Here is a 21,839-nt window from a genome sequence, read left to right on the forward strand (position 1 = left end):
TTTTAACAAGGACGGTATTAAGGGAACCAAATGCGAGCCATGACAAAATTGTATACGATACTGCTGCTTGGGTATGCCTCAAGTTGCATACAATTATTCCTGCACTTTGCAAGACAGGAGTGTCAAACTCATTTTTCAACGAGTCAATCGCATCAAATTAGAAGCAGTTATTTACAGAAACAAAAAACTGCAGAATTTTTAATTTTTTTACCACACATTGCAGATATGAATACACCAGTGAATAACAAAAAACTTAAACATTTCAAGAAATACATCGATCGAAACGAATAAAAATTGTCATCACAAACGAAGCGTAGAATAATAAGAAACAAATATACCACACAGATTGATTGATTAGTTTGAAAAAGTTTTAATATTACTATTTTGAATCGTTTTCCCAAACTCTACTCTTTCTTCGGTCGGCGAAGGCCATTCTATGTGTCCACAGTGTATCTGTGGCAGACACGCTCACGTTCTACAAATGTCTGCACGTTCTACCAACGTACCCGGACATGTTATATTCCACACCCTACTCGTAGTGCGGCGTATTATGAAGTTCGATATAAATAGTAAAAGTCCCTCTAGCAGATACTTATATGTGTATATATATATATGAACCTATTACAAAAGTAAATAGTGTATAATGCATTGCGTCGTCTCAGTACGGTTTTCAACGTTTAGTATGTATACAAGGAGAAATTATAGTACATGTACAACCTGCTGACAAGAAGAAGAAAATAACGCTACTCTCCACCTCCGTTATGATGTGTGCATGAGTGATTGATGATATTTCGAACACCTCCACAGTCACAAAACAAACAGTAATGCTACTAGCTGTGTGTGTGTGTATAATGCTGGGTCCGCCTAGCGAATCATCGCGAGTACCTTACGTGTAATCTACCCCCCGTCACTCTATCTAGGATGTCCACGTACCAAACTTGTTTTTATTCTGAACGACACTCTTCTACACAACGACACATGCAATGTTATTGGTTATGCCCTAGGTAACACAGTAAAATATTTAGACCCACAGGCAGGGACCACAGTACTGAGTGAATACGAATTGGATAGTGACTACTAAGAACAAGTGTAAGGACGATACGCTCTGTTAACGGAAATGCAGTTTGTAGAGTAAATGGTAAAGAGAATTGTTTGATTTTGGTTGATTTCTAATCTGCTTTAACATGGCTACACTCTTCCGTAACGGACCCAATACCTCTCTATCATATCTTCTAGTTACGTTCTTGTCTATAGTAATTGCAACACCCAACACACATACCAGAGCTCATTCCATTTTGTACCTTTCGTGTTGTTTTCATCTGTGTTCATTCTCCATTCCATCCCGTTGCGTTTCGTGTGGCAACCCATTCCCTGCACTCACCTTCTATTACTGTTTCCTACGTTGTTTTGCGGCTAAGCAAATTCGTGCAATAAAACTCATCGCAACTATTATGTATAGACAACGGTAAGATATGAAGCGAGAAGACGGTAGAAATGCTACAGACATGCGAAGTTGGCTGATATTACATACGGTTCACGTAAAACACTCACAAGTAACACTATACGAAGCGATCCTGTTGTCTTTCAACAACAATCGATAATGTTGTTCAGCAACTCCAAAACGGGAGTATTAGTGAGGGCTGTGATTTGCAAAAAAAAAAGATGTACGTTTAAATTCTTATCATTTTGCAAAAAAAAAGAAGAAGAAAATAAAACAACAGTAAGCAACATGCGTGAGCAAAGGAAACGCATCGTTTGGTTGATCACATTGATCAGCATTAAAAATATTCAACAACATGAACTGATATGCTCATCAAAGCAAATAGCGTGTAAAGCATCTTTTTAGCCATCTATTAAATAAGCTCACCGCAGTAGATATTTAATTTAGAAAGCGGTAATAAGTTGTGTAAATCATTGTGAAAGAACTGTTGAAGTAGCAAACGTTGCCTTTTACTTATCTGTAAAATATTACCAATTCAACTCAGACCAGTAATGTCTACAAAAAAGGAAGCTAGCATTCGTTTAGCGTGCTCTTTGCTATTATCATCATCTCCAGAACGAACGATTGCATTCTTCTCCATAGGTTTTGCAACACGTAGTATATCAATCACCGATCGATCGACTACGATTATCGCTTATAAGAAATAGTTCTGAGTTCTGATCATCCGCACGCATTCGAACAACAAAGTAAAGTTGTATAGATTCCGTACTCTTTTGTGGCATTACTTTCATTCGCTCACAACCTCTTTTTAGTTGATTTCGGTTCCGCTGGGGGATAGTATTTACTGAGTGTGTCTCCATCCTCACGCCAAACCCTCATGCGGCGAGAGAAATGCTGCAAAAATTCTTATTGTCCAACAGTTTCAAACCCACCCAAGCGCTACCCTGCTCCGCCTATTATCAATATAGAGAATATAGTTCACTGCATACGCCAGCTTCTGTGTGGATGAGGTTTAGACGACCTTGTCTGGTGGCAGTTTATGTATGAGGCGTATCAGTGAGTGTGTCGTTGCCGTCATTTATCAGTACGATTTTGGCGCAGCGCTTGCATCGCGAAGGTTGCGCCTCATTTGCTTCTTCTCTTTGTTTTGAGTTGTTGTATGTTTTTAAACGTATTATCACAAATGTTGTTATCTTACAATCTAGAGTTCTTTTTTTCTTTCCTCTGCTTTCTTCTACTTGCTTCAACGACGTTTTTTGTTTGTGAGGGATCATTTAACGTAGCCCTTAACGCGACTGCTACGTTAAGCGGTTAGTATGCCCTGTTAGTGTTTGCTTCTTCCTTCACTCTAACTATAAAGGTGTTACATGGTTTTCGTGTATAACTGTATAATTTTAGTAAGTATTTGTGAGGATGTGTGCTTTCTTAATGTCCTGTCTAACTCCACATAGTTTCGAGACGTAACACTATTGCTTGCAATGTCTGGCGAAAACGAAACCCAACCGGTACTACTACCATGGTGTATATTAGTGTGCACAACGCTGTGTTGTAAAACGCTTGCTTTTCATAACCTGATTAATTCGACATTATTTATAAGTCTTGGGCATGTTTGGGACTTGTGCGCAACGAGCACCAGTTGTACGGTTAGACCCCAGCTGTTACACCTACACCCCCTGCTAGGTAAATTAGCGAAACACCGTTGTTAATGGCTGCGATGGACATTCGGCTAGCTGGCGAAGGTCCGGCGGATCGGCACCGGCGGAGGCGATTTTAACCGATCCTTCGCTCCGATCGGGACGGGGATGTGCGTTTCCTGCAAAAGGTAAAAAACAGAAAGGCAAACATTCAGCGCAATGCGCAAACACAACTCACCCGGTGTGTTAGTTCCGGGCGCTACTTACGTGGACACCGTTGCCACGCTGAACCCGCCTCCATCCAGTGCTTCTTCGCCACGTAGCCGATGCGGGCGATTGGGACCGTGCGGCTGCCGTGCTTTCCTGTTTCGTGGCCGCCTTTCCGTTTAGCTGATTGTGGCACGTGATCAGTACATCCTGCAGCAGGTCGGCCGTGTTGAGCGAGAGCGGCGGGTTGATTGCTACAGCATCGGCCTGCTGCTTGCCCATGTAGCGGCGATTCGGTGATTCAGGCAGCGATTGGGCACCCTTCTTCGGTGCCGGGTTGCTCCGCAACACTACTTCATCCTCCTCATCGATGGTGGTGCTTGCACTGCACGACATGGACGACGCCGATGCGGGCAGCTGTAGCTTCTCCGTTAGTGCATCGCTCGATTCGCTGGACGAGCAGCTGAGTACCTGGGCCCGGCCACCTTCGCTCGGCGTTGGACTTTGGGATCGGCTGCCGTTGGCATCATCCTCGTCGCTGCTGTCGCACGCCGCTCCTCCTTTGGCTGTTCGGCGAGCCCCGCGCGTGGCGGTGTTGCTACCGTTCTTGCTGCTTGCTTCCTTCAGCTCGCTCCCGCTCAGATCTCCGCTCTCGCCGACCGTGCCGCCAGCCGCCATCGGTGAATGCAAGCTGCGCGTACTGCCGGACGTGAAGCTGACTAGTCGATAAAAGTCACGCGTGAAGTTCGTACACGTTACCTCCTCATCTTCTGAGTATATAATCTGCAAGTATAGAAACCAGAATGAGTGATGGCTATTGTTGGAGGAGGACGTAACGGGTTGCCGTCCGTAACAATCGCCGTTCGCGTACCTGGTCGTGCAGCAGGGCGGTTATTTCTTCAGTCTGTGTTTCTGCCGACGTCAGAAAGTTGGAGTTCCAGATCCACTCGTGGTTTTCCTCGTCCAGCGCCGTCACCAGCTCCTCCTGCGACATGCTCCAGTCCTCCATGTCCGCGGTGCACGGTTCCGCCGACATTAGCCACTGTTCCGGCTCCTCCGGCAGCTCCTCCAGGTGGCCCTCCGCCGGCGGTTGCGGCTGGCCCGAGCTCATCGTGCAGTAGCCCTCGTCGCGACTCTTGGCCGGGCTGGCGTGCGTGGTGACGAGGGCCGCATTTTGTGCCTCCAGATCCCGCACCCGGCCCTTCAGTATTGCCACCTCGTCCCGCAGGCTGTCCTCGGCCACCAGCGCATCCACCACCTTGCGCATGATGTCGTCCAGGCATGTTTCGTACTGCCGTACTCTTTGGTGTAGCGATTTGTTCTCGTTCTGCAGCGCCATCAGGCTGTTTTCCTGCTTCTGAAAGCGTACCTGCGGATCGATGCAAGAGTGAACCGATTTATTAGTACCTGCCTAGTACCGCCACTCTCGCTGCGCCACTTACGTACCTGCAGTGTTTTATGCTCTCGGCACACTTGCATCGATTTTCGATCCTTTGTCCTCATCGCTTTGCTCATACTGGAAATCGAAAATGGGCAACGGAAGCATTAGTTTAACAACATCAATATAACTTCTTAGGGTGTGTTTGTGCGTGAGTGTATGCTCTTGGATCATATCGCAGAGTAAGAAAACCCTCCTTCTTCAACCCGAACCGTTAAGAGTTTGGGCGGTTCGGGATTAGCGCGTACTACGGTAAATCCCTAAAAAGGGTCGGTTACTGTGGATACCCGAACTACACCGCCGCAAACACCACCAACGAACGAATTTAAACTTCCGAGCGGAGAGCGTGCGTTTATGGAGCGATGCTCATACTACCTATCGACCCGATAGCAGGGAGGAAGCAGCTCTCCCATAACCCTCTGCTTGATGAGGAATTAAGAGTATCTGTTCGGCTAAAATGTAACATTTAAACAAACCCTAATTTCCTCCGGGGATGTAAAAACAAACACGGATTCAACTAATTCCTTCCACGGGCAGGGAAAGTTTCCGGCCAACAGTGCCAGAGGCAACGAACGGGAGGAACTTTTAAATCGATAAAAAATTCATGCTCCTTCACCAAAAACTGGATTATATGCTCGTGGGTGTGAGGCATGGAATTTAAGGAACGACCGGGACGTGGGTAGACAGCCACAGAGTGAAATCTCTGCCATAGCAACCTTCAACTCGCAACGGTGCGTGCGTGCATCTTGATCGGTTCTCGGCTCAGGTGGTTCTGCTCGAGAAGTGAGATTGGCATATATTTGTCGAAAAGATTGCTACTGCATACTGCCACTCTGCCATGCGGAAACCGAAAGCGCAAGACCGTGCCCGTGCCCGTTCGGTCGGCAAACAAAGAGCAGAAGCGCAAAAAGGGTTCTACCGCGTACACGATGCCGCTATGGTGATGACGATGATGGTAGGTATTTCCTATCCCGTCCCCTCGATCATCATGTCTACCTAGAATCCTTTTTCTAATCGTTACACTACGGCCCAAACCATCATAAATGGGTCTTCAAGAAATGCGTCTTTCCTGGTAAAAAGTTTCCCAAAAAGACGGAAATTTTCCTTTCCTTTACTGTGAGAACATAAATCTCAAACCACCTCCACACCGCTCGCTTCACGATCCCCACACTGCTTCTTGCAGCATCCTCGCAGTCCCCCCATTGGCGTTCAAATCCCTCTATTAAAATCCTAGGTTAAACGGGTAAACCCACAACCCCCAACATCTTCCCATTTCCAACGAAGCTTCCCTAGGCGACAGGTAGAGGTTTCCCTTTCCGTCGTTGACTTTTGACGACGAAAACCAGCTTCTCCAAACAAGGAAAATTCATTCATTTCCTCGGGGGCCATCTCGAACGCCCTTTCGGGTACCTGGCGGTGTCTGATGCTTCGGTGTGTGAATCGGTTGACAAAATAAAGCCGCGCTGCTTCGCCGTTGGATCAAGCAAATACACCCAGACACACACAGCAAAACAAGCAGCAACGTTTTCGCTATCGTTTTGTGTGTTCCCGTTTGTCTTGTGGGTGCGGAGGGGGGAGTGTCGCTTTTCTTGTGGCGAGCCCACACAGCCTTTGCTTCTTTTCCTTTTTCCCCCGCAGCTCACCTTCGACAGCTACGCAGCTGGGATTTTCATATTTAGACAACTTATTATCGCAACGCAACGCAAGAACAAAGAAAAAAGGGAAAAGCAAATATTTGCACGTTTTTTCGGCTTGTTGCTGTCCGCTCGGCTAGGAGGCGGGGAGGGGTGAGTAAAACCCCCTCCCACACGGGAGAAACACGCGTAATACTGCCACCAGTGTCGGCACACTCCTGCATCTGTCCCGTATTTATGCAGCGCAGGTTTTGTTAGTAAATACACATATATTGTTTTTTATTTTAATAAATACAAAAGGGGTGCGCTGCTGCGCTTATTTATAAAGTGTACGCGCTGCTTGCGGCGAGACCGTTTGACACCGGAAGATACGCCTCGGAGCGGTGCTGAAATTGTTTCTATTTATTTTTACAATTTTGATTCACTCACGCATGAATTGATTATTCAACAGTTTACCAAAAAATTAGCGTATTCAAATATAAAAGGTTTCGTTTCACCAAACTTAATACATACTTAATTGTGTAAAGGGATACGAGGGAGATGCATTGTACTTACACTTCTAAATGCTCCTTTATCTCCTTTTCCAATGTTGGCGAGTTGCATTGGCTCTGCAAAAGAGAACACAAAAAGGGTACATTATTAGCAAGTTATCGTGAAATATAATGAAAGTAAATAAATCCAACGACACAACTACACTTCTACTGGGAGCCTATTTTGAGCGGACGTTGAATTCGCATCCCGTGCTTTCATTTCACTTTGCCGAGCTCAAAACGGTCCAGCTCATTTTCAAACGTCGGAAATGGAATGCGCCGTCCACCTACGGGACGCGGGGGTCATGGGCTTGGAGGAGTGGAGAAAACTTTCGCATTCAATTAAAACCCAAACAAAGTGTCACACGGTATCGGCCGCGCAAGCTTCAAAATGGAATAAAAACAACCGGCGTCAGTTAGGCAGCAGCATCGCATCACATCGTAGCCCTTGGTGACATGAAGGGAAATTCAATCGCAATCCTACCCCCAGTCCTCAACACTACATCCGCACATACACCAACAGAAAACAGCAACTACCCAACGAAACCGCGTCCCATAGCGAACGGAAGTAGCGTGGAGCGGTTTTGGGGGCTCGGGGGGAAATTGGGGGAAGAATTTAAATTCACTCCAGGAAGGAAAACTTCATCACAAAGACACAAGAGCCATTCGGAAGTCATCTTTGCGCAGGCCGACACACTGCCAAACACCCTCCTCATCGTCGCCTCCATCGCCATCAGCATCATCATCATCATTGCCGTCATCGTCATGTGCCACCGCTCCACAAGAATGGAGCGCCTGTTTCTGCCCTTCGTTTTTGTTGGAGCATTCGTTGTGACAACGTTGACGTCCTGTGCAGTGTTAGTGATAGTGAGAACTCACGGGCGACCCATTCGTTGAATTATCCGTTAAATTAGAACCGAGGCAACTGCGGAGCCCCTTTATGGTGGGAAAACGTAAAAGCCCTGAAATTGTTCTTTCCGCTGCACAACTGGGCTGTGTAAAATTCCAAACCGTATTCCCGATTTACACAATGTATCGTGGGGAGGTGTGTCCATGAAAAAAAGGATCCTTTCAAGCTGTTCCTTTCACTTTTATGTTCTATATATTTCCTGGATGTGCTTTACTTTGTGCTCAGTTTTACGCTGAAGTCGAACAGATTTACGAGCGCTTCTTCTGCTTCTGATGCGACCTTCCGATTAAGCGAAGAAAGGGCGGGTGAAAAAAAAACCAACATCAGCATCGGAAACCTTTCGCCAATTATTTGCACACACACACAGTAAACACCATTCAACAGAAACGTCCAATCATTAAGAGAGAATCTCTGATTGATTAGCAACAGAAGAGGAAGAAAAAACCCGAAGGTTTTGTACCCTTTTGCAGAAGCTGCTCAACCCTAAATATAAAAACCACTACCGATCGGGACAGCTGGGAATGTTGTATTGGCTGTGATTTTATGTTTCTGTGCTGAAGATGGAACAAAACCTTACCATGAATGACTAGCCCGTTTCTCGAGCATTCTCACTAGCCACCGCCACAACGTTTACACTCATGCTGACGATAGAAAAATCGACCTAACTCGGGTATAGCTTAGGCCTTCATCGTATGAAAGAGAGAGAGAGAAAGCGAGAGAGAGAGAGAGAGAGAGAGAGAGAGAGAAGAGACTGGACGCAAAAAGGAAGGTTTTATTGGGCGTTTGAAAATTTTTACGCACGTGTTCCATCATTCCACTTCAAAACAGCGTGCCTTTCTGTCCCATTAGCACTGTCATTAAAGCAAAGCGTGTGCGCCCTATGAAGTATAAATGCGTAAACACATAAAAAAACAACAACATGAATGTTCGAACGAATGTCATACGCGTGTCCCGGCAACATAATGAAGCATAATTCTGTGCATTTTTACCCGTCCGGCCGACATTCATCAGTGCATGATGGGCCGCCTTTTTGGTTCTCTTTTTAGTGTTGGTGTGTGTTCTTTCTTTTTACTTCAAGATTGTAGTACCGAGGTCTTTAGTTCTTCTGCTTCCAATAGGTTCGTTCCACCGTACCATACCGGTGAGGCGATGAGTAATAGAACCAATCAAATGAAAAGCCACTAAGTGGCGCATAGCATTAGGCGCCCCATTCGAAACAGTCAAATATATATTCCCAGCTTGGTTGTGCAATAAAATATGCCTACACAAGCGGAGGAGGATAAGAAAAATGGTACACAATTCAATTACAACGCCTTTCAAAGCTGCATTTCGAAAAAAAATAATACAGCTATTGTGTTCCGACGAGACAGTGGTGGTCGTAAGAGTAGCAGAAAAGCCAGATTAGAAAATAAAAAGATGTACTAAAATTGATTTGTCTTTTTTTAAATGTCATTGAAATCTTTATGTTTTAAATTTTATACATGTAACATTAATGCTGTTTTACTTACAGGGTTTCCCACGATTTATTGGTCGGTTCCCATCAATTTTTGGTGGGTTCCCATATTTTTTTGGTGCGTTCCCACGATTTTTGGCCGTTTCCCAGAATTTTTTGGTCCGATTGTATTGATATCAAATCTGAAAATACCAATAAATTATAGGAACGAACCAAAAATCTATGAGATACGACCAAAAAATCGTGGGAACGCACCAAAAAATCATGGAAACTGACCAATAAATCGTGGGAAACCCTGTAATTGCTATTTGAACGTTTATTGATTCCAAGTAACAGATTTACGTTTATTGATTTCCCAGGAACAGAACAGACAGTAGCACTTATAATTCGTACAAGTTATCAGCGTAAACATCTTATCTTAGACATCTTTGTAGCAATATAATACAACCTTCTATGAAAAGGTTTTCACAAAATTATTAGATAAGACGACTACTAATTAAATTTACCATGACCAAGACTTTATAGCATTTCATTTGCAGCATCTTGACCAGATGGTTCTAATCAGTAGAAACAGAGAAGTGATGATTTGGAACAGTGATTTAGTGATTCTTTGAAGCGCACCCACTACTCCGATCCGACTCTGGTAAAATCCGATCCACTAGTTCCGCCAGGATTCGGCGTCCGGAGTCGTTCGGAGTTGTCTGCAGTCATCCGACTCCGAATGACTTTGATTCCGGTTGACTCCGACCGACTCTGGACGACTTCGAACGACTCCAAACGACTCCAAACGACTCCAAACGACTCCAAACGACACCAAACGACTCCAAACGACCCGAAACGATTCCAAACGACTCCGAACGACTCCAGAACATGCTGGGCGGACCTACCTTCCGGATTCGATTCCGAAATTGTCGGAAGCAGATCGAAGACAATTCCGAAATTCTGATAAATACAAATATTCTGATAGCTTACTATGGCCACAACTGTAACTATGCTTCATAGCAAAGCGGTGCGTCCATACGCTCGGCAGGCTGTCGAAATAGTTGGTCAAAAAAGCAAAATAATTCCTCGTCATCAATTATTCATTTTTGCTGCCACTCGCATTGATGCGGTCATCACGTTTTTCCTTTTGGCTTTTGGACCACGCGCGCCACGTGACGAATGGGTTTTCCAACCCACATCACTCGAGCGATTGCACTTTTTGCTTCTCTGTGTATGTGTGTGGGTTTGTACCATTTCCGGAACGCGATGTAATTGGCCAGATTGTATAGCATTAGAACCGAAAAGGGACATTCGTCCTGAAGGTTCTTGATTTCTCTTCTTTTTTTTACTCTGGAGCACAAGGACAACGCTCCAGTACATACACAGGCTGTGTTGGTGGTGTGGAAAATGGCCCCACGCTTTCCACCGCTCACCCTTTTGCGCACATCCAGTGGACGTTGCGAGAAGGTCAACCCGGGACAAGGGGAGAGTTGTTTCGGCAGCTCTATTCACTTTTTACATCAACAATTCACTTGAACGCCTTTGCTACATCGCCCGCCTAACGTACTGCGGGGACTGCGTAGGCTTCTGCTGCAAGTAACTGTCCCATTGCAAACGAAAACGCCTGCAAACGAACAAACACCAGGACTCCAAGGGAAACACCAAACAATCTCCCACACCACGGGAAAACTAACGACGCACAAAGTACGGGGAAAGTGAAATGACTCGAACGGAAAGCGCCCTGTGGGTGTGTTCGCTCCATTTGGCGCCAGTAAAGCACATTCATTTCGTTTTCATTAGCGAGAGGAGCCGACATGGAGCGAGAGGACGCACGGTACTACTACACTCGCCTGCCACCGAGCATTTTCGTCGTCGTCGTCTTAGTCATGCTGAACGGGGATTTCCTTGGGCTTTTTGGTGCGGGTTTTCAAACGGGCCCACAAACAACGCCCCACCAGGACACTAAGGACGAGGGCGGACTGCTACGGACTGCTGCTGTTGTGTTTGGGTCGTACGGGTGGACTGCGCCCTGCACACAGAAACGATTGGCGCCAGTACTTGGGGTAGCGTAATGTAACGCGCGCCCTCCGTTCGTCCCGAGTGTTGGCAACGCTATCGATACTAACTTTCGCACTGACACTGCCCAGTTTTCCGTCAGACCGTTATCCGAGTATTCAAGGGCCGATTTTCAAAGGGCATGAAAAATCGTTTTCCACTCAATGTTACTTATGCAAAATCAATTACTCGCTAAACAGACCGGCGTGGCCCGGCAACAGTAGGGTGAGAGTTTGCAAAATTTGATGACTTAAACTTCCCGATTTGCTTGCGGCCCTCTAGGGAAAGAGAAGAGCATATCGATATGAAGTGTAATGCAAGCAGAAAAAAATCGCATACATTTACTGACGATTTGACGGTTGTGGGGGTGCAGCTGTCACATCACACACATACACACACAGCTCTGGACATCCCCTTTTTTGCCTGGTGAATAAATTTTAAGCAGCAAACGCATTGTTTGCTACCACTTCCGGTAGAACACAGCCAGAAAAGACACACACACCAACAAAATCCCGCAAAGCCTTGGCAGGAGATTCTCTTCCCCACTGGTTCTGGTTGGGATATCGGTGGTAATAAAATGCGGATCATATTTCGGGTAATAAAGCAAGATTTTATCTTCTCATACGCACACCGTAAAACCCCTCCTCGACCGGATGAAGCCGGGTGCCGGGGCTTTGTCTCATCCTATCTCGCCCACCTTGCAGTTAGCTGGCCAACCTGTGGACCCGTATGTAGCTGGGTATAACCAAATCCCCTCCATGAACCACTGAAAATGATCCCCTGGGACTCCTGCTCCTCCAGCCTGGGGGTGTTGTTGCCCGCTCCCGCTACAAATAAGGGGTTATGTGTGGATAATACCGAACAAACAGCAAACAAACCGGAAGCACAAAGAGAGAGCCTCCGTACGTGGTTGGTTACAATGGCAACAGTCGATATTGTGGTTGTGTTTATGTGTGTGTGTGGGTATGTGTCTTTTTTTTGCAATGGTGATGCCAACATTTCAAACAGTTCGACCCAGTGCTCACACCGGCAGGGGTCTGCTCCAACATAAGGGCTTTATTACGCGTAGGTATTTCCCAGCTACAGAAATGATTGCAAAACGGTTGAGAGGGGGCTCTAGCAACAGTTTCTTCTTTTTTTAATTTCGTTCGATGAATTCATTTGTGTTGGTAACGAGAAACCAATCGCTGAAGCGATTGGGGGAAAACATAACACCCACGTTTTTGGATGCCCACAACAGGCCAGTTGATGGTTTGAATGGTAAAGAATATGCCAGGGTGGGCACTTTCATTGGTAGTGATAAAATGCCGTTCCCCACGCAAGGTTCGTGAAGGGTCGGCCCAATCATGCGAAGCGTCCGGACCGACCGGATGACCTAAGGGCTCCACAGCGAATAAACAAAGATTAAACATTTCGTTCGCGCTGCAAAACCCGCACCCGGTATGATGTGTTGGTCGTCGTACGTTGGCAGTGTCATGGGAATTTGGAGTTCACGTGTGTGTGTGTGATTAAAACGCTAAATGTATCAGTTCTCGTAGGTAAAATCAGGTTGTGGTTAATTAAAATCGATACGGCAAGAACGGGGTAGAAAACATACATTTATCATTAAGATCTCATTTTAAATTATACACTGAAATTTACATACTATTAAGAGCGACGGAAATGAAACATACACACACACCAGATACTTTCTAGCTTACTACACATATGAGTAAGCAACAACGATGACCTATAGAAATGTAACTTGTGGAGCTTTATTTAACAAAACCATTGTATAATTTAATCCGGTCCCTTTTACTGCTGGGTTTCATGAATCTTTCGTAGAGATTTATTCATATTCATTTTCAATGATGAGTGATTCGAATCTCTTATCGACTCTGGAAAAAATCATGAATCTCAAAAGATCCATGAATCTCCAAGGATTCATGAATCTCGAAAGATTCTTGAATCTCCAAGGATTCATGAATCTCGAAGGATTCATAAATCTCGAAAGATAATTTAATCTTCAAAGATACATGAATCTAAAAGAATCACAAATCCGTTAACTTTCATATAACTCCAGGGATTCATTGATCTTTACAGATGTTTGATTTTCAAAATATTTAATTTGCGCGATTCCACCTAACAACATGCCCGTCGTGGGTTCAAGCCTCGCATGGACCGTCTCCCTATAGCAAAACATACTATCCGGCTGCGTGGTACTTGCCAATAAATCTCGAAAGCCTGTATAGGCCACGTAGGTTGGTACTTCATGAAGAAGAATAATGAGAAGCTCAAGCTGTACGAATCTTTGGAGATGTATGAATCCCTTGGGATTTATAAATCAATAGAAATTTGTGAATCTTTCGAGCCATCTTTTGAAATTCATGAATCTTTGGAGATTCGTGAGATTTTGAGATTCATGAATCTTTGCAACCGGGATTCTGATTCATTGCACATTTCATCATTCATTTCATGAATCTGAATCAAATTTACCCAACGCTCCCTTTAACTGTTTTAACCAATTCGAAAATAACAGCATAATACAATAAATATATCCAAGATTCCTCCGTCTCAAGTGTTTAGTGCAGCTTAATACAATTATGCGATTTCCCGACGTTTATAAATGTCACTCAAATTATGGTGCAAATTTCATCCAACCTCTCCATCGGTACAGATTCAAACAATATAAAGCCCATAATGAAATTTCCCATCTCACAGTCAATTCTTGAGTGGAGTTTGCCAATGTTTCCCGTCTGTTGCCAGTTTACCCAACACACAAAACTACCAACCCAACTTCCACACAAACAATACACTTTCGCTAGACGGGCACACGACCAGCTTTCGAACTTGTCCTTCCCACCGTAATAAGTGGAAGCGATCAGGTGAGGAAAATGCGCCCCAAAATAGGAACTGATTCGCTTCGATTGCCAGATTATAAAACCAATTCCAGGGATAATTCAAATAACAGATCATCTCAAGAAATCATACCACCCGACCGTTTTGGGGGTACGGGCAGGCGGGGGTGGTTTTCTCCTTCCCCTGTGCGACGCCAAGCAAACCCTCGTCGTCGTTCTACGAGAGACAAAGAGATTTTCTTTCAATTTCATCATTTCCCTTTTCGAATGAGAAGGACCCATTGTGCGGAAGGAGCAAGAAAAATTTTCGTGTTACGTTAAAGTACGACAAAAAAGCACTCAAAACAGCAGAAGATTTGGCAAGGGTGTCGTCTACTATAGGCATCTTTTTTTGGGTGCTTCACAACTTTAAACAGAAAAAAGAGTGCAAAACGATTCAAACCATGTTAAGTTTTTGCTTAATATTGGGTAATATTTATCGCAAAGTTGTACATTTTGTAAAGTGTAATGCTATTTTACAACACGTAAATTCTTGTTTGTTTTTTCCCTAACATGTGGTAAACCAGTGGCCAACATCCTGATCTAGATAGGGCATCGACATTTTGTCACTTTTGTGTTTCCGTAAGAAAGAATCTACGCAGCAGGATATTCGGCATCGAGCGCTTCGTTCCCTGTCCTGTCGACTGAGGGAGCACATTTTTTATTCCCTTCGCCGCCGTTAAGTCCTTCTGAGCCTTGGAAGTTTTTCGATTTTTCCCTCCGCGTGAAACTTTCAACGGAATTGATAGTTAAGCCCGGTCGTCTTCACCAAACAGTGAGGCCGACAAAAAAAAAGCACATCGAAAGCGTTCGGAGGGAGGGGGGGGGGCGGTAAAACTCTTCGTTGAAACGCAATTTAAGACCGAAAGAAGGCCAAAAACGTGCAGCAAACTTAAAGCGCTTGGTTCTTTATTTCCGCTTGGTGTTTTTAACCTTAACAATATTGTGCCTTCCTTTGCGTAAGACTTGGACTAGGAAATGGAAGGATACTAAATCGCAGAAAGCGGACGCGTGTGTGTTTGTGTAGAGGATTAGAATTAGTCGAAGTGGGGTGAACAATTTACTTAAACCTACAGAAAAGTCGTCCATGTAGCGCATACACCTACAGAAAAGGTGTCTAGCGTTTAGTGTTTTTTATGTCGTTCGATACCACTTACTTGGTTTACTCGTTCTTGTAGCTTTAATAAGGCCTCTTCTAGTTCTGCAATGCGAGCTTCCAACATTTCCTGGGTATAATAAAAAAAGAAAAAAGGTATTTTAATTAAATGAAGTGGATTCTAAACACTTAAAATGAAATACTACATGCTGTGGCAAATAACACGACCCACTTTAAGGCACAATCAAATGCATATATTATACATGACACATCAGATGTGATGTGCCTATCCGCGTGTTCAGCCAAACATTAATCCCAACTGTTGTCATCGGCTCCAAGCCGATAAGTGTGTAATTTTTCATGAGAGTTTTTTTGTTCTTTCTGCCCTTTGATTTCACTGTCACTGTGCCCAAAAGGCTTTTAAAATCATTCTCACATTCATCCAAAGCAACGGTATGCATACATGCGTCCTCCTATTGCCACCCCGTTTGTACGACACCAAGATCGATCCCGTTTACCCGTGCTTTGATCTATGGCTTGATTAGTTTCCACTCATCTTTCAGCGCGTCTTTTACAAAAAAAGCCGAACCGAAGAAACTCAAAATCAAAACAACGGCAATGGCAAGGCATAAAGAGTCGGTCGGAGAGGTTGAGAGAATAGAAAAATAAAAAGAACGCCCCATCTTCGCCACTGCATAAGAATAAGATTGACTGACAAGCGGGGAACGAAGCTGGAAGGAAGATCAATTTTGAGTTATTTTCAAACTCTTAGTGCCACCACTGCACCACTAGAGATGGATAGAAAGCAAACCCCATCGCGGACCATCCGGAAGAAGCCAGCAACAGGAGGAAGAGAGCAGCACGAGCACGAGCACGAGAGGGCCTCTCTCTTTTATCGCATTCTGCATCCGGCGGCACATTTGGCGTCGTTATGTTGTTGCATCTTTTTCCCGCTTCTTGGAAAGTGAGCTGTTTACAAATCATTCCCTTGTCTAATGTTCACTTCCGAATGTGCCGGGAACACAACCGGCTGCTGGAACCTCTAATCGTGCTTAAAAACACACACACACTTTCACTAGCAGGCAACAAGACACAACGCTGGTGTTCTTTCGAAACGTTCTGAGAAGCTTGAAGATGTATGGTTACTCGCGAGGTTGGAGACATACGACGACTCGCAGAGATTCTCGCAAAGGAAGACGAGACAAACGCGATCCCGGGTGTGTGTGCACTTGTGGTATGTTTAAAAAGATGAATTTATATTTCCAATCTCGGTTCCTTTCTTTTACATCCCACCGAGCGTTGACGGATGAGCGATGATGAGCTGTCAATTTTGGCGAAAGATATCGTTTGATATTTTGCACTGACCCTAGAGAGCACCTCTCCAAATGCGCTTCACGTGTCCGATCGCCCATAGATCGCGTCCGAAAGGTGAATGTTTACTTTTCGCAACCGAAACGTTGGCAACTGCGGTGGTGTGTGTGTGTGTGTGTGTGTGTGTGTGTGTGTGTGTGTGTGTGTGTGTGTGTGTGTGTGTGTGTGTGTGTGTGTGTGTGTGTGTGTGTGTGTTTGCTAAATATGTCATGCCATAAATCATCGCCATATTACCGAAGAGAGCGCGCATGATGATGACCGAATCCGATCGACCACAGAGAGAGGTGGCGTTTGTCATACTTTTTATGCCGGCGATCATGTGGCGAGAACGGAGAACATGAGCATCGTTAGTCAGTGCTCAAACACACTTTGATGATGTGTTGTTCCCAGCGCACGGGGTTTGCAAAGTGTGCGATTCTATATATGCCAGCCAGCTATTATTTATTTCGCTCTTTCTCATGCAGCTTTTATTTGCATTTGTTTTTGAGGCTGCGAAAACTGTCTCCGATTTGTGAGTGAAAATGGCAAGCTAAAACACACACACACGGTCGCCAACCGAAACGTTCCAACCGCTCAACATTGGTGAGGAGGTTTGTGCGATGCCATCTCGTGGACCTGCCCGACCTGGAACCTGTTTTATTTATTCTCCTTTACGTAAAAGCGACCGGCCGTCGTTCATTTGCATACACTCAACAACATCCGGACGGAGCGGAATGGAGGGCGATGGACAGGGTAGCACTATTATAACCTGCGTATGCTGCGAAGGGTTGCGCACCTTACGCACACACAGCATACGACCATTAATGGATACACATGATCATCAAATTACGTTTGATGACGTTCCCATGGGTGGAGATTTCTTTTTTTCGCTTTTGCTGCTATTATTTCGTTTTTATTTGCAGCAAATCATAGGACAATCAATGCCACCCGAACGACCAGCCCCATTTGTTTAATGAAAAATCGATTCACGGGATAAAAAGGACCCGGTGTGGGCTGTGTTTTGTGTGTGTGTGTGTGTAGTTTTGCTGGCTTTTTAAGTGCTCTTGCAGTTTGCCGCTCAATATAATTCGATTATAATGTCGTCTAATGACTCTCCAATGAAGTAGATAATCGTTGCATAATAACCCACTTGTTCGATGTGGGTCATCTACCGGCTGTTGTTTGGGCCGCACAGTGATATGAACTCAACGAATTGAAACAACGTTGTAATGGTACCATGTTATGGGTTATATGGCTTTATAAGCTTAACACAATGCTTTGTTGCGTTGCTGAATGTTTAATCCTGCAATAAACTCTCTCTCTCTCTCTGTCTGTCTTTCTTTCACTTTCCGTGTGCATCTTAAAGTAGATAAATATGGCAGTGAAAACGAGAGAAAGACCTCGACACCATCATCTGGTCCCAGACAAAATCAAAGGATTTACACCAAATCGGGATGAATGCAAAATAAAGAAGGCCTATTTATGTATTCCCCGCTCGCCATTAAAAAGCAGAATTTATGATCTGGTAAAAATAAATTATATAAACCGTCGCACTCCCACAGATGCGTCTCGTTTCCTACACTTCATTCAAGTCCCGTAACTCGTTCCCTTAACGCGTTGATCCGATAAAATGTTCCGTGTACAGCTGTAGCACGATACAAGCGGGCTAGTACTGTGTTGTACGCGAGTGGCGACATGACCATCTCCCTATTTGCACATCAGTTTCTCACCTTCGCTGCGCTGCATGTTGCAAGTGTAATGATGCATCGAGATTTACATTGTTTTGTTTGGTTTTTTTTCACTTCTTCATTAACAAGCCCACGCAAGGCGAATGAGTTTTTTTTTCCAACACAGTTTCATGGATGAAACAAGTCAATTAATCGACAGGAAGGAAGAAAGCACGAGAGACGCTATGCTAGAGAAAGCTTGCGTTCCCTGCGTGTACAACTGTGTTGTGTACCGACAGGGCTCTTTGTTCCATCTCTTTGCTTTCCATTGCCTGGTTTACCTTAAGCCTTTTTTCACAGCCTGTGCCGACGGTTCGTTACCAATTCATAAATAACGCCAACGCGCAGTGGACGGATTTTATTGTAAATAATTCGTGCGATTCAACCGTGCGCGAGAAAACGGAGGTAGAAGTACGTGAAAAACAACTATCATTCACCCACGGGCCAGCGAGCTTGAAGAAGCTTTCATCATCATTCTTCAATAATTTTCTCATCACTCAAAGCCTATTTTTTGGACAAATAAAAAAAAAACCCCCCAGAGCCTATACCACCCCCCCCAATGTACGCTGTGTGTAAGCGTCGCGTAACGCCGTTCTTTCGTTTTCCACAATGAATTATTTATAAAATACTGTCACCGGAACAACCGGAGCACATCAATAGGCATTCAGCTTTTTTTGTTTTGCTTCCCTCTTTTCGATTCGCTCCCCATTGTGGGCAACATATTTGTTTGTTTACCTTCCTTTTTTTAATATGATTATGGTTCCTCTTCATCGCCTCCTCAACGCGCGCTCGCAATGCTTTTCTGGGTACATGACGTACAACCCATGCTAAATAAAAGTCAAATCCCACCACTAAACTGTCATTTGTACGGAGGTTTCGCAAAGTGCGAAGGCTTTATGCGGTGATGGATGAAGCGCTAATAGGTTATACATATTTTGCCAGGCTTCCGAGTTTGCGCTTTTGTTACGATCTTTAGGCTCATTTTGATTCATAGCGGATGATTGTTCGAAATTTGGATAAAGTTTTGTGAGAAAACGGCTTCATTCTGCTACGCATTCGCATCATTCCAGCTGCACATTCGCCAATTATGCCGATGGTACGCTGTTGAAATGCCCGAGATATGTTTTAATTAATAGGAGCAGAATTTTTAATGCCTGCTATCCTTTCTCTTTCGCAGGCATTAAGTGTTGTTGTACGTTTTATGGATAATTAACATCAAACCATTCATCAAAATAATATATCCAAAAAATTTCCTTTAATTGTACCAGGCTGAAAGTTCTGAAACTTTATAATGAAAGTCCTTCACTCATTAGTCATGAGTACATAACGCCAACCACCATGACGGTACAGCAATATTTAATAATATTGTTTTATCTGTCTAAACAGTGATTCAAGATAAGCCCCAATTCAACTGGCTGGCCGACTCATACATCACATAAGTTCACCGAACCAGCTCCATTCCGGTACGGCCACCGATGTGTGCAACCTTCGCACCCATTCTCACACAACGCGTAACTGTACTCCCGTTTGTGATTCAAATGTACTCCTTACAAACGGCACCATCAGCCGAGCCAGCTTCCACCAATGTCCCGTTTTGTCGTGTTCAATTGTGCCTATCTCCCGTACGGTCCGGCACCACCAACGACTCGGAGCGAGCGGAGAAAAACGCATAACATAACATTTCAACCCTGCACTGGCTGGCTGAGAAGAAACGCGACTAATCTCGATGCGATCCCATCGAACGTACATGGCACATGTAGAGCAAGTGGGTACAACACGTTCAGCTTGCAATAAATGTAGTTTGGTTGCTGCAAGTGTTTAACAGCGCCGGCGGGCGAACCGGCGAGCCCGGCAAGACAATTTCTCTCCTCTTAACCCACTGCGCAACGGAGCGTGGTGCACAGCACTGAGAGGGGTGCACACTTTTCGGGAAGCAAAGCGTGACACTGGGCCAAAAAGAACGGACGAAAATGCGCGCGCCAAACGTATTTTAACAAACGCAGAAAGCACAACAAACGAAAAGAACAGATCCCTCCTACCCTCTTTCTCTCTGGATGGAACAGTGCTCGCGTCGATCTCGTTCTGGATGAGAGCGCAGCATAATTACTGGAAGCAGTTGAATAGCCCCGCGTAGCAGCGAAGAAGGGTGTACTTGTGGCCACGACCCGACCTGTTTCGATCTTCGCTCTGAGATCTTGGATGCAAAGCGAACGGTATCAGACCATCATCATCATCATCGTCAGCATCGGGGTAGCTCCAGAAGTCTAGGCCAACAAACCGAGAACGTTCAATTTTGACTTGTGCATTGCGCCAGCCTTCGTGAAACGCGGCCAGCATATGGCAAGTGTGTGGGAAAATAGGCACCACCACCACCACCTCCTAGGTCCCTCCTCCAACGAATGAGTACGGATGGTTGCGCTTTACGAGCGAAACCATCAACAAGAGGCTACGTTCCCCCCAAAGCTATCCCGACCTTCTCGGTGTCTGTTCCGTTCCAACCGCTGCTTCATTTTGACTTTGGTCAATCACTCTCTCTGTACCCTTGCTGTGGAAAGAAGCGCACAGAGTGTAACGATTTAATTATGCCCGGTGCTCCGATACTAACCGTGTTCTTGCAGGAGTCCGAAACCGAACCGGAAGTGTTGCGCACAAGTTTCCCACACTCGTGCACGGGAGAAGAAGAGTTCGGGCTGTATCCTTGGCGTGCCGTCGGCGAGGACGGTGGCGATGGGGGCAGCGGCGGTAGCGGTGTAGATGCATCATGCTCGTACCCAACTTCCGACAGGGTCGCCGGGACCATCGGGCATCCAGCGGGTCCGACCTTTTCACGGTTGATTCGTAAAACCGAATCTCGGCCATGGTGTATCTGCTGCTGCTGCTGCTGGTGTTGAAGATCAGTCTTTTCTCCATCCGGCAGGAGTGCGGCACCGCCGTTCCGGATCGGGAGTGGCGGCGGCTGCTGTTGGGATGATTCGAGCACGATTCGTCCCTTCCGTACCTCGATGTAGCGCGGCGATGATGCGGATAGGGTCGCATCGGACGCGGCCGTCGCAGCAGCCGCTTCCTCGCGATAGTTTTTCAGGAACTCCAGGTACCGTGGGGAGGCAATTATTTCACTCAGGCCTTCTCGCTCCGCCTCGTACTGATTGTCAGCTGAAACGGATCTGTAATGGTAAAGGGAGAAACCGCACCGTTGTTGGTGTTGCGGTACGCACCTCCGTATTAGTAAAGTGTTCGCGATAGAATTCTTGGGAAGAGAAAAATGTAAAAGTGTTGCCGGTACACCAAACAGAGCGAAGCGTCGAAGGGTAAAAGGTAATGAAAGCAAACACCACCCGAAACCAACCACCCGTCCACAACTTCAAACGTGACGTATCTTCACCGCATCGCATCCTAAAGAACGCTGAAGCATCTACTTGTCGTTCTATCATACGAGACGGCACTCGCTTTATTCTCTGTATCAACATTTGCTCCCACTCGCTCTCTGCTGTTGGTTGATTGTTATT

At 45.3% G+C, this 21,839-nt stretch overlaps 1 protein-coding gene across 5 annotated transcripts in view; it reads right to left on the reverse strand.

Moving 5' to 3' along the window:
- Positions 1-350: 350 nt before the first annotated feature.
- LOC121592115 overlaps positions 351-21,839 on the reverse strand; it is a 55,118-nt gene continuing 33,629 nt past the window's right edge. For all 5 annotated transcript variants that reach the window (XM_041913410.1, XM_041913413.1, XM_041913412.1 and 2 more), the window contains 7 exons: positions 20,939-21,497; positions 15,318-15,386; positions 6,910-6,962; positions 4,729-4,798; positions 4,154-4,651; positions 3,343-4,065; positions 351-3,254 (listed from right to left, as the gene is read on the reverse strand). In XM_041913410.1, coding sequence (XP_041769344.1) covers positions 3,168-3,254; positions 3,343-4,065; positions 4,154-4,651; positions 4,729-4,798; positions 6,910-6,962; positions 15,318-15,386; positions 20,939-21,497 — 2,059 coding nt within the window. In that variant the 3' untranslated portion in view covers positions 351-3,167. The remainder of the gene's footprint in view (positions 3,255-3,342; positions 4,066-4,153; positions 4,652-4,728; positions 4,799-6,909; positions 6,963-15,317; positions 15,387-20,938; positions 21,498-21,839) is intronic.

Source organism: Anopheles merus, chromosome 2L (genome assembly GCF_017562075.2).
Source record: "Anopheles merus strain MAF chromosome 2L, AmerM5.1, whole genome shotgun sequence".
Lineage (NCBI taxonomy): Eukaryota > Metazoa > Arthropoda > Insecta > Diptera > Culicidae > Anopheles > Anopheles merus.